The 14128-nt window shown below is 39.9% G+C and overlaps 1 protein-coding gene across 5 annotated transcripts in view; it reads right to left on the minus strand.

Moving 5' to 3' along the window:
* Positions 1 to 325: 325 nt before the first annotated feature.
* The window catches only part of GCK (glucokinase), a 177428-nt gene continuing 163625 nt past the window's right edge, over positions 326 to 14128 (minus strand). For 4 of the 5 annotated variants that reach the window (XM_069214259.1, XM_069214256.1, XM_069214255.1 and 1 more), the window contains 3 exons: positions 8522 to 8677; positions 7442 to 7675; positions 326 to 1875 (listed from right to left, as the gene is read on the minus strand). In XM_069214259.1, coding sequence (XP_069070360.1) covers positions 1731 to 1875; positions 7442 to 7675; positions 8522 to 8677 — 535 coding nt within the window. In that variant the 3' untranslated portion in view covers positions 326 to 1730. Of the gene's footprint in view, positions 1876 to 7441; positions 7676 to 8521; positions 8678 to 13504; positions 13594 to 14128 lie in introns of those variants that run through there. The other variant, XM_069214258.1, reaches the window with a different exon arrangement.

Below are 14128 nucleotides of genomic sequence, written 5' to 3' on the forward strand. Positions count from 1 at the left end.
TCAGCAAAGAATTCACTCCCTTTTCCCATGCTTTGAAGGGGTTTCCTTGATATCAGTTGCAATGTTTCAGTTCAGAAACTACATAGCAATGCTGCTTTTATGATCCGGCAAGGAGAGCATCCCTCACTTGAGTATCTTCAATATTAGTTACGATGTTATAGCTTGGAAACTGTGTAGTAAATGCTGCCGATCTGAAAAACAATCACAATGAACACCCTTATGTTAATACCCTTGCAGCTGGACGAAGTGTTATGTAAATGCGGAAATGTCAATAAGGCTGAATATTTCCTTGATGACACTTATTGTAAGACATATCAGCACTTGATTTATGTTTGTATATGCATTTTTTGTTTATTTGAAATAGTTTGTGATAATATTGCATTTTGAGGAAACAAACATGGATAGTATGTTTTCTATGTTTATACTTCTATTAGCCTTTTTAAATGGGATTGGTGCACAGTTCTGGTTATGTGGGAGCCATGACGAAGACCTATTAGGTCGAAACGCATTGTCAATAAAAGTCTTTTAAATGCACATCCTGGTGTGCGAGCTTCTGTGTTTGTGGAGGTTACAACACAGTTCTCTTTTGATGTTTAGCGTGGTCTGCACCTGCTGCTCTGCACTGACACCGCTTGGTGGATGAAACCGGAATCTGGCAGACTTTAGATAGATAGATTGATAGATAGACAGGTAGATAGATAGATAAAGTTCTGACTACATACAGCTGGCAAAACACCTGAAGCTGTCACCAGACTCCTAATGACTGAAGTACTTCTAACCATCTCTAGCTGATATGCTTCTCACATGAGTGACTGCACACCCCACATTTCTATTAACTTTTCCGAAGGATTGGCCTGTCGAGGAAATCTCTCCATTTCCTTAATAGTCAATCAGCCTCTGCTTGCATCTGTACGGATGGTTAGTACTACACAATGATCTCATAGTAAGCCATTAATAGTTAAGGCTTGATTAGCCTTCTACAAAGTGTCCTCAGGTCAGTATGTCTTTAAAACAGAGCCTGCTTACCATTTTACAGTGTACTTTTTGGCCATTGCGCTTGCTATGTCACAGTTTGCTGAGCTTTCTTGAACAAACTCAAAGGATACTCTGTCTAGCACATCACAGCCTTCACTGTATTCTTCAAAGAGCTCTTAGGTCACTCTGTCTACTGTAATTCAGGCTTCTTGGCATTTTTCAAATAGATATTAGGTCAAGGAGCATGCTATGGCATCAGTTGCTTAACAATCAAAGAAATGTTTCTAAAATGAAGATCAGGCTGTGGGGCCAGGCAGTAATGATTTTGTCTAGACTTTCTTTCTTCCTAGGCAAATATAACAAGTACAGCTGAGAAGATTAACAATTACATAAAGCAGAATGATGCTGCAAGACCTTTGTAGCAAATGCTATATATTAGAAAAACTTTATCATTATTATGGAAGGCTAAGTTCTGCACACAAGAACCTGATTCATAAGGTTAATATCCTTTTACCGGTTTGACACCTTAAAACAGACATATTTGTACGTGTGTGATGACATTGTGAGATGCTTACTCGTCCAGACAAACACAAAAAGGACAATGTATAACTTTCTCCTGCCATCTTGTTCAGTCTGCTCCCTTGATACTGTGTTCACCCAAGGCAGCAGCATTCCTAAAGGAGGGGACTTCCTCCACTGAATAATCCATTGATAATTGCTTTTCGGGGAGGTTGGGTCCATTTTGCCACCAGTGTTCAGTGGCCAATCAAGCAGGCCATTTTGTGTGCCACTGCAGAGATGAGGGCTGCGCCCCGGCCACTGCCCTCTTCAGATTGGATGAAGGTGATCAGGCAGTGTGGTGTCAGCATCCTAACGTGGGCATGGAATTTCTCTTTGAAGCTGTAAGAGATGAACCAAAAACAGGAAAACATTAGCTCAAAACAACCTCTTTCCTTCACATTTAAAGGAGCGATGAGCAGAAGGAAGAACTCTAGAGTCTTGAAATAGAAAAGAGCTTCATTTTTATTAGTAGGAAGTTATAGAAACTGGGTGAGGGGCAGGCAGTTTTACTGAAAAGTGCACATCAACCCTACACAGGTCCAGAGTAACTTCAAGGATAGATCTATGTGACATCCATGAAATTCAGACATAACATTTAGACATAACATGGAGACCAACTGCCTGGGAAGACAAGACACTGATCATCTCCAGCTTTATAGTGGACAAAACATGGATAAGCAGAAGACAAATCAGTGTGTATGGTGTGAACTCTGAATACTGATTCCAGAATATTGAGGCATATTGCGGAAAAATATTGAATCCAAAAAATCAACAGGTAAAAAATACAGATTTTCTATACTTAACTCCACATTTATGTACCTATGTCATACATCTTCAAGGTACGTAGATGTGGGGTTAGTGGATTATTATTTGGGGTGGGTAACTAACCGCCTCAAGGAATAATCGCATCCATAAATTACTAAATTAACCTGAGCTCAACCCCCTGATAGCTGCAGCACAGAGCAGACAGACTTACTTGGGGTAATGTGTAAAGTAATTAAGCAGAAATAAAACAGGGATAAAATCAAACAAAAACACACCAAACTGGATAATATCAATAGGGGAATCATAGATATGAACATTTAAAGTTTTACATAGAAATAGCACAAGAAAGCACAAAGTGCCAATTATAGTAAATGGTTGCAGTAGACTGTGACCTAGGTGCAATCTAAGGTTGTTTATAATGCTACACGGGTCTGAGGCACCAACCAAGTTCGTCCGATCAAAGATCTTACCTTCTGACTTAGGACCCGATTTAATTATGGGCAGGCAGAGTAGTCACCGTTGGCCTGGCAGGGGAGTTTACATTCACCAGGCCGAGACTACTCTGCCTGCCGAATTTATAAATTATCTCCTAGGTTGTCATTTATAAAGGCATTGTCAGGAACCAATAGCACTGTGGTTCCTGTCAATGCATTTTACTGCTTGTTACAGGGCTACGTCAGAACAGTAATCTTTTTTTGTTTTCAAAAAGAAAATCCAGAAATGGGATTTTTATCTTGTAAAGAAAAAAAGTAACATTCCCTTCCGCATGGGATGCTTGTCCCATGGTAGGGGGAGCATTACAGTGTTCTTATTATTCCTTACCTCTAGGTTTTACCTGGCAGTAAGAAACATTAAAAAAGGACTATATGCCCGCTCATACAAACTGGGTGGGCAGACATGCAGTTATTTCTCTGAAGGCCCTTGCTCCACAAGCCATAGCAGGCGGTTAAACACGGCGGAGACAGAGTAGTCTTCCCCTTGATTAACCCCATAAGTCTGCCAGCATCTAAATGAGGAGGGGGGACACATTCTTCACACTGAGGATACTCTGTCGCTGCTGTGACGAAATATCCTTACCACCAAGAATTAAATCGGACTCTTGGTCCTTTAAGTCCCCATCCTCCACAGGAGTACATTTCTAAAGCCCCCAGGACCTCAGGGGAGACACTTGTGGCCCGATATACCAAGCATTTTTCCGGTTGTCAATGGCCCAGTGGGCCGTCGGCGACCAGACATTTTTTTTTCTATGTACCAAAGCAAAATGCAACTCAGCAACTTGTTAAACAAATGGCATTTTGCCGAATCGCACTGGCTTATAGGAATTTTTTGTGACTGTGATTGCAGTTGCAAAACATTCACAGTTACCACCAACTTCAAGATGGTGGTAACCCATTCGCAAAAGGGATGTGTACTTTTTTTCAGAGCAGGTAGTAGTTCCACGGACCACTGCCTTCTCTGAAAAAATAAAAATAAAACTTTTCATTTTTTTGTTTGAAATGCATCCCGTTTTCTTTTAAGGAAAACAGGCTGCATTTAAAAATAACTGCTTTATTGAAAAGGAGTCACAGACATGGTGGTCTTCTGTCCTCAACAGGCCACCATCCCCTGTGAGTGCGGCCATCCCCAATGAGGTCACAAATTGCAACCTAGTTCATGAATATTGATGAGATAGGCCTTTGCTACCCCATTGGGAATCGCTAAATGTGTCTGAGACACATTTGTACATTTCATTTTGTGAGCTTCTAATTGCGACTCGCAAAATGAAATGGACATACATCTGGTCGTTAGAAACTCTGGGCATCAAGCAGAGGTCAACAGCAGGGTCTAGTCTATGTCTGGCTACTACTGGCTAGCTGGGCAGTAGCAAGAAAGCCCCCTGTAACATCTTGTAACCCTGTAGCTTGAATAGTAGATCAGTCTTATGACCCTTGGAGTCCACTTCTTTGTCTTGGGTACAAGAGGGAGCTGGTTAAAGACAGCAGGTCTAGTCCTCTTCTGTTCTTCTTCAGATCCAGGGGTGTTCTGAAATGAGTGTGTGGAGATGCCATATTGATGACTGGCACAAGCTAGTGTATGGTAAGGACTCCTAGATATGCCCCAACAAATGGGGTAAACGTTCCTGAGGCCTCACACTTTGGTATTTTCAAGATGCAATAAGTCTCTGGCCACACTAAACTTGGAATCTGAGGGCTGTGTGTGTGGAGGGGGGGAGTTGACTATGGTAATCCTAGTGTCCTCCCACATCTAACATTAAAATCTAGGTGGGGCACCCACTGTACCCACAATAAACCCAGAGACAGAAGACTTGTAGAATAAAGCAACCAGAAAATGGATACACAAGAATTGTCTTGCCATCCTGCTTTCTTCCTTTTAAGTGCGCCCCAGTGTTATATGTAAATCCAATAGTCTTGTTGAGCAGAATTTGACACTGTAAAGTAAAATAAAATGATCACAGGTCCCATCCTTCTATTGAGCTCAAAGGGGATCATCCCTATCCATGCCGATTAACTTGTCAATCACAGTGATGTATTGTGTAGCTCCTTGGAGGAATTTCACACCTCATTCACACCTTTGCAAATGCTAATCTCTGGCTGTGAGAAGGTGGAGAGTATATGCAAATTAGCCTCCAGGAGCATGAGGGAAGAAAAAGGTAACTTTTTAAAAGTTATTTTTCCTTAATATTTATCAAAAACTCATACTTCACAATTGATTTGGATTCCTAACTACTATAAAAAATAGTTGTTTCATTATTTTTCTAGCTAGTCCCATCCATGAGATACATATTAGTATTTTAATATCTGGTATTTTACTGTCTTTCTTCCTAAGACATCTAGGCCAGCAACAGTAAAAATAGCTGCTAGTCACTGTAGTGCATGTTAACATTTAATTACTACATATCCTACTTGTGAATACCATACACCCTCCCTTGTTGACTACAACCCCCACATAGGGGTGATTTGTTAATCTTTAAGAAAGATCACTGCCAGAATATTGGAACCAAAATTATTGTGTGGACAGAATATTGTGCCAAAAATATTGATGACCAAAATATTGAGAAGGTAAGTGCAAATAGTTAGGAATAGATTTACTATTCTTAACTCCACATCTACATACCTTGGTGATATGCATACCATCAAGGTATCTATATGTGGAGTTATATATAGCAAAACTTTGCTTGCTTATAGAAACTTACCTTCACAATATTTTTTTCCTCAATATTCTTGACATATTTAATATTATGTCTAAACACCATTTAAAAAAAGAGGTTTTGACCTGTCAAAAGGGTTTATTTCGATAGGTCAAATTGCAGTGTTTATACTGCAACAGTCAAATGACAGTGGTAGGCCTGTTTTACAAAGTCACTTTAGTGGATAGCACAATAGAGATGCAGCCAGAGGAATTAAAAGTATTTTTTCCAACAATATTCTTGTATGTCAATGTTCCTGGGCAAGATATTCAGTAGTATACGCCCACTGCAAACACACTCTACCAAGCTTTACTGGCTGCGGGTTTGATTTTTAGGAGCACAGCCTTACTGATTTAATGTAAGTATTGTTTATGGTTGCTATCTTTTTTAAATAGAGGAATATCTATCATCTGCACATTTTGAGATTCCGCAAGTGCCATTTGCTTGTAAATGATGACAAATTGAAGGAAAGTTCCCTGCGTAATCCCTGTGAGGTGGTTAGGATATTTGGATTTGAAAGCTGCTTTAAGCTCAATAAACTCGTGTTGCATTGCCTTAGTCTAGCTGTATGGTTCTAAGTCATATTATGGATTGCTATAGTTTCCGGTGTAAGTATTGTTAACCAATGTCTACTGTGTAAGTGCCATAAGTGATTTTATCACAGAACATTCTAGGAAAGCTAGGACAGCAAAGTCATTCTGGAATATTGGGCTTAGTGTGAGGCACTTGGTGTTTGGCTGAAGCACTGGGAAAGAACACTTTTCCGTAAGGCTCTTGATCTAACAAGCTCCCTGGGTTCCCTTTCATAGTAAATTAGACAGGGGCCCCATGATCCTGCATGACCTGATTCAGTTGAGCCAAATCAGTAGAACTGGTATAGCCACAGGCACTGATGGCTTGAGATAGGACAGCCTGAATGAGAGGGAATAGTGGTGACTCGTGTGCCAATGTGGGAAGGTACCAAGTATCGCACATATACCCTCATTATGAGCGGTCTCTTAATTTCCATTAGGCCAAACACAGGAGTTACCAACCCCAAAGGCGCGCTGAAATCTTTAGCAATACTGCAGATTTTCTTTGTTTCACCCAGATATTTAATCCTGAAGCAAAATTCAGGGGCAGAATGAGAAAGTACCTGGGGAAATGGTCTTGGAAATACACGGTTACCAGGCAATACCTCTATTCAAAGAGGACCTTGGGGGTCCCACCTATAATCCTCCAGTTAGTCTACAATATCTGAATTACTGGTACCTGTGGTATTGGTAACTCTGAGGGTAGAGTTACTGGGAGGATTACTGGGCATCTCGTAAAGACGGCCATGGTACTGGACCCAAATACTGCAATGGTAAGGGATACTGCAGCTCAGGACTGAGGTGTACTGGCAATACTCCTTTGTGTTCCTCCTCTGGTGTCATGTGTTTTAATAAAGGAATGGCTGGCAAACATGCATTTACTGGACATTGTGAAATTCATCACTGATGAGCCACAGTACTGCTAAGGCATTATAATATATTTAGCCCTTCTAGAATTAAAGTATGATGTTTTAGACCCTAGAGGTAAACCACATTTCATATTCTCTGACTAGACAGGGAAGAAGACAGAAGGCGTGAATAGCAACAATAACTAATGCCATCTTCATACTGACTTGAGCCAGCAGAGTTATACTACCTTTAACTTGCTAAGCTGTCCATTTGTCTGTGTACCGGGTAGGTGGTAAAGCTGTATTTGTGAGTCTTTACTCAAAGAACATGGATTGCTGCAGGTAACTAATGAGATGCACTGCATGAACAGTGTATGTGACCCATTAGTGAAACAGTGAGGGGTGCATTTGGCCGAAATTGAGGAGCACTTACATAGTTTATAGGGATTATCCATAAAATACCTTCCTACACTTCATCAGTGTCTATGCAGTGATGTTAAGCAGTGGCTTTCAGGGGCCATTACACATCTCACCTGGGGTGCAACTTGTAAACTGACCCATCCACTCCCACTGAGATCCTCAGCACATCTTCACGGCGACATTCACGCATACGATTGATTACAGCTGCCAAACCTGAGGAGCACATCTGTGCTGCCCGTGTAGAGACGCTCTCACATGCCATTCGCACAATCTCGCAGTCCGTTGTAGTGGGTAGTAGCCCAAGTGAAGTAAGGATGTTGTACGTCTGTTTGCGGTCCTCAGAGTCTCTGTAATTGCAGAGAGGTGTAAAACAGACATTAGGATGGATGAATGTGCTACAGTCTATTTAGCATAAAACATTGGCATGCTTGCCAGGTCACATTTACTAAACATTCTAGCAAGGTATTCTTTAAACAGAGGTCCTGTTGTTTCTATTTTGGGTTGCGCTGTACACACTAATAGGCAGCACAATAACTAGATTGATAGCATGATAACTAATAGATCTCCCCTTATGGGAGCCTGCAATTGTTTCTGTGATGTACAAGTGATGATGCTACATGAGTAGTAGGAAGGTAAGACAATTCCATGTACAGTGGGCAGAGGAAATATTAACACCTAAAGAACCTTTTACAGAGACTGTTCTGAGAATTCAGTCTAAGAAGCGGAGATATACACATTTTCGTAGCTTTATAATCTGTAGGACTCTCCTACTAGTATGTGAAATAAAACAACTTTTTGCTTTGTAATTCCATTCCTTTTCCACAAGTTGCTTGTGTTTCTGTGCTACTGTCTAGCTCAGCATGAGGTGAGCTTTTGTACAAGGAGGACAAGCTACATTTCGTTGTCTTTGGCTGTCTACAGAATTATAATGTGCTGAGGACCCAAGGGTTCCAAGGGCTCTGCATCAGCAATAGCTGCCTGTTGTAAGCCTCAACCACAGTAATAGATGGATCTTTAATCTGTTAATGACCCAAGCCCATTTACAATTCTTGCTCTCTCTCTCTTTCTGATTCCCATTGTTACTGTTTTCCTACATTACTTCTTCCAGTTTCCTTTCTTTCATCACTGTTTCACCTTGCCGTCATACCCTCCTGCCTCTTGTAGTGTATGTGGTTGGTAACTAGAATTATCACCCTTCAATCATGGAGACATAGCGGCTCTCAAAGGTGCCCCGGGTCTTGAGCATGTCAGATGATTCGCCATCGAAGAGCAGGCTTTCGTTGACAAGTTTCATGAGGACCAACCTCACCAGCTCCCCCATGTACTTGCCACCAATTATTTTTTCATACCTGCGGAGGTGAGAGAAAGCAAACATTGAATAGCAGTTCTAATTACCTTTGGATACCACAACCCAAACTCCAAAGAGACCCTAAAACCAGGAAGTACTGAAGGGACATGAATACAGCTAGTTATTAGTCTATAATTATTAGTACTTCTGGATGGATCTCTCTTCTTCAAACACATGAAGGACCATATAGCGCAGAAAGACCCCCAGGACAAAACTGCTTTCACAGCTCATGCAACAAAGCCCCTAGTGAACTTTTCAGTAGGCCTTTCTCTCAATCACGGTCAAAAGGAAACATCATCAAGAGCCAAAGGTTCCCCATAAGCATTCACTTTCTACACACAGACTACACTTGTCATGTTAGCTCAATTGACACAGCCTGACAGAAAGTTAGCTATTGACAGTACCAGCAACTGACTGACAGAAGTGATCTAACCTCTGGAGGATAGACGAAAACATAGAATGCTAAGTCAACTAATGCAGTGACTTTAAAAACACCAGCATGTCAAGAGCTACACAGACACCATCTTGCAGAACAAATGCTAATATCCAAGGATCAATGTAGTAGGGATCAAAAAATAAATTTAATTTCCTAAATATCGTTATCCCACCACAAAAATATTAAACAACCTTGATAGCTTCTTTGGGACCAAAGCCAATAAAACAGAAGTCAATGGACAACACAACTCACCCCCATGCCCTTGATGTAATTAACATTCACTAAATGCATTCTTATGTCATGCCAAAGCCATCAGCAGCATGAAAGTATGTATGATCCCGCATATAATATGCACAGAGGGCCATCAAGATTTTTGAGGGATCATATAGCTGCATTGGTCATTCTTCAAACAGAGAAGCCTACTCCTGAGTGTAGTCTACACTGTCTCAAACATATACATGTATTGCTGCCTTTAAAACCAAAACATACAGGCTATTATAAGTCTACAGATAATGTACTTTGAGTCAACAAGTTAAGTAAAATTCATCAAAACAGTTTATTCAACAATTCCGATGCTGACTGAAACGAATACACACCAGTTTAGTGACAAATCCAGCTCAAGATTTGGGAGAGGATCTGAACATATCTCATTGCAGCATATGGTGCTTATAAAACTCAACTCAATAACACAATTTAAAACTTTAACATGGATCTCAACCAAACCATTATGATAGACTCAAGCATTCCTCGCAAACAGATTCCAATACCTATAACTGCCTAAACACCGGTCAGACAGTGCAGCGGCCACATGAGCAGGTTCATCAAGGTTTCTCTCATTAGTTTGTAATATTTACAAGAGTCACCTCCCCAGAATATGTAAAGTTAATTCTCAAAAGCACATGGCTGACATTAAAAAGACCTTCAACTTGGGGAATGACCCATCCAATCACCTTGATTAAATGGATATTCCCAACCACTTATGACAAATCCAACAGTGCAAATAAGTGAGAAGCCTGTGGCTAAGCAAGGTGAAAACAGAAAACATCCTAATTGGCACCATTCCACAAAATAAATCTTAGCCATTGGCTATCTGCCTGAGGGCAAATCACAATCCCAGGTACCACGGTCCACAACTGACAGACGCTATTCAACATACCCTTTCTTTCCAACCAGATATTTTTGCCATCACCGCGGGAGCTGACATCCAGTGTCTCCGTCAAGGAAAGTCCTGCCTTCTAGGAGTGGAGCAAAGGGTCCTTTCTCATACTGTACATTAAACTAGGCAAGGCCACCAACCTCTCCGGTGGCATTTCCTTAATACGTTTCTATCAGTATCACAATTTAAGGTGAATTAGACAGCTGCAATGGCTTGTACTTCAGTTCTCCACAAACCAAACAAAAAGCAAATAATAATAATAACAATACTTTTTTTTATATAGAGCTCTATACCTCATTTCTGCCATTTCTAAGTGCTTACAAATAACCAGAGTTAATTTTACTCAATTGATGATACTCAAAATAGAAAACCCATGCAAGTAAAACACCTGGAAAGTAGAGAATAATAAAAAAACATCAGTGTGGTCTGTTGTGAGTCCCCAATACAAGAACACAACATATTTACCATGTAACTATTTTATAAAGCATGCACCACAACCTAACTTGTGAGATAAGTAAGGGTAGATGAAGTTGTGAATATGTTTTCACCTGTGGTACGCATAAACGCGCAACTACTGCAGGTACAAGGCAAAATACAGTTAGGTGGTTATTTGTGTGAAAGTTGTTTTTACATACAGTTTGTGAATTTAAACATTTGACATTTAGTGCAACACTTGCGGCTGTTGCACACATTCAGTTTCATACTTCTGCCACAATATTTTCTGTTTACTCCTCTCTCCTTGCTGACATACCACTTTAGTTTCACCGGGCCTAGCAATTAGTTAATTTTACCCACTAATTATATCAGCCTGCCTAAAACCAAGACTGTCACTCACTGGCACATAACGGACAACCCAATCTTTGTGACTCAGCCTGACCCACAATACATTTGTAACAGGAGCTACATTTTGATACACAGAAGACACAAAAAGGGCTCTTACGACAGGCCAGGAAGCCTGTAATTAACTAACACCCACACATAAGATGAATATATCACCTTAAAGGGGCCACCACTGTAGAGAATAAAGAGTTAATTTAGGCCAGTACTGCATTTCTAACAATCAGCAATGACAGACATGCTAGAATGTTTGTTGACGTTACCTGGGGTTTTGTGATTTTTTTGGGACATCATTCACCACGTGGACCCATAAGCTCAAGAAAAAGTTGGAAATAGTATTGCTTTGCCACATTGGCTGTTGACCTTGTCTCCTAAATGTTATTGCTCTAAACCTGTACCATATCCATTGTAAATCCATAAGGTGTGCAAGAAAAGCTCTAAACAGTTACTGGCTGGAAAATGCCACTGAACAACTAAATACAACTAAACACCAAAGACAGTGAACTGTGCCAAAGGGCAGTTACAATAGTCACCCAGGCTATAGCACATCTGTCTATTCACCAATAGCCAGTAATTGATATGCAGAACAAAATCTGAATGCTGCTTTATAACCTTCTTCACCACTGAACCTACAGGGGGACACTCTTTGAATATCTAAACCTTATGAAGCTGAGAAAGCATTTTTATACATTTGAAAATAATGTTTATTTGCATGTGTTTAACTTACCACAACTAGGCCGTAAATTATATCACTGGTCCTCAGCCTGCTTGCACTGAGATCCATTTTAAAGTTATTAAAGAAAATGTGGCTTTTAAAATTCCATGAAAAAGTTTCTTATGTGCATGTTTTTTTCCTTTGTTTTTCCTTTTCATAACATAGATGAAATGGAATTAATTTTGTGGTGTTTTCTTGTACTAAATAAAATGTGTTTACCTGTGTGACGTAGGAGGGAGTCAAGTCAGGATGTTCCAGTATGGTGCAATTCTGAAGGCCTGATGCTGCCCAGGCCAGAACCATACTAAATTTATTTCTAAATGGCTTGTTGTTTGGTTTGCTTAAATAGAGTAATGTCATTTCCCTTGTTTGTAGGGTGAAGGGTGTCCAATTCTTACTAATAGTATAGATGTTTTCTAAAGTATATTACTTTATGTAGAACAATGGCTCATGTCATGAATCTTTGTTATTACACCTCTATGATCCTACTTCACGCCATGCGTGTGGTTTTTCAATTGTTTGACACTATGTAATGTGCCCTTTCTGGGATGTGCGCCAGACTTTTCTTTTCCTTCCATACCAAGCAGCCTCTATGTTGGACTGTTCTCTTCCTTTATTATTAGACTTTCTCTGCCTTTCCTATCAAGCAGTCTCTTACATAGACTGTTCTTTGATTTATATGTAGACTTTCCTGTGACTTACAAACAGAGTAGATTAATGGTAGCTCGTTGCTGGACTAAGTTTTGGTTCCTGTTAATTCCCTTACATTATGACCTCTTATAACTGGCTTTATTTTTGTGTATTACTAAACCTGCCTATCTACTTTTTGCTTTCTCTAATGAATTTGAATGAACCTATATTTTTCACTTTTAATTTTGTTCTGCAATGGTTTTCTTATTTAAGCAAGGGCCCCCGTCATTTGGGACTGATCCTGCACATCGGCCCTTTAAACTTATTAGTTAAAAGCAAATGTGTTGTGTTCTGATGTGGTCAACGAGCAACACAGTTCTTCATGAGTGAGGGCATCTAGACTTTGTTTGCGTGTTGGGAGAACATGTGAGTTTTGAATTGATAAGTTGGGTTGGTCAGAGAGCTCTTTGGGTGTCTCTATTAAGTGGCACAGGTCAGTTGCTGGAACAAGTGTCTCAATACGGCAGGTTTGGCACAGCAATGCCTTTAGCGTGGGGTCTGGTTAATGAAGAATAACTGAATAAAGGCAGATTAGCGAGGTCCAGTGTTTAAAGCAGGATTCAGATAGGATTCTTAGATAGGAGATGATGTGGTCCCTGCTTTTTGGTATTGGTGTTATTCCCAACCACATCAATCAATCATCAAAACACTATTCAGTTTGAAAATTATAAACCAAAAAAATAAATAGGCAACACATTACATAACATGACAACCATTATTCAAGAAAAAAGAATAAAAACAAAATCCCTACCAAAATTACAATCGAGCAGCTATCCTGCTCAATAAATGCTTTTAGAAAAAATGTAAAATTAATTTAATTAAACTGAATAATTTATCACCTCATAACCTACTAATAATTTCAGCACATGTAAAATTTACATTCAAAATTTAATTACACAAATAATATTTTGATAAGAATAAAATGTTTTAAAAACACTTGAAAATAGTTTAAATTGTTCCGCCAGTTTAAAGAGCCCTTAAGAAAAGATCCTACCCCCAGCGCCTCAGAAGCCATACGCAGCCACAAAAAAGCTGGACGATATTGCACAAAACCCCTGGACCCCAATAAGGGGAGTAAATAACGTCACCTAAAGGGAGAATAAAAATCACAGAACAGAGTAAAATGAATGAGTCTGCAGAGACACTCCATTACAAGGACACAGTTTTAGAGATTTTTGATCAAACTGGCCTAACAGAAAATACAAGTTACTTCTGATAACCCCCAAATGAAATCGTGAAATGAGAATCCTTTCCCTAACATTTCTTATCTCCAGGAGATATGCCTCTGGACCCACCCCCATCTTTAACATTATGAAATCGCTTACTGATTTTTTCCTTAATTCCTCCTCCTCCATCTTAGCCCCTAAGATGTTAAAGAAATTCTCCTTTGCCCAACGTTTGTCTGAGCTGGTTAAACCCTCTGGTGCCTCAAACATATCTAGCCGCCCAAGTGCAATGGCTACTTTTCTTATATACATAAACTAGGGAATATCCTTCGCATGGTCACATAACATGCAGTCTCGCAGGATTTCTCTGTTTAAAGAGGCAAACTCATTAATCCAGATAGAGATCCACAACATGAAAGGAACAGCCTTGATGGTATCTTCTATGAAGTATA

The sequence above is a fragment of the Pleurodeles waltl genome, chromosome 11 (assembly GCF_031143425.1).
Source record: "Pleurodeles waltl isolate 20211129_DDA chromosome 11, aPleWal1.hap1.20221129, whole genome shotgun sequence".
Classification (NCBI taxonomy): domain Eukaryota; kingdom Metazoa; phylum Chordata; class Amphibia; order Caudata; family Salamandridae; genus Pleurodeles; species Pleurodeles waltl.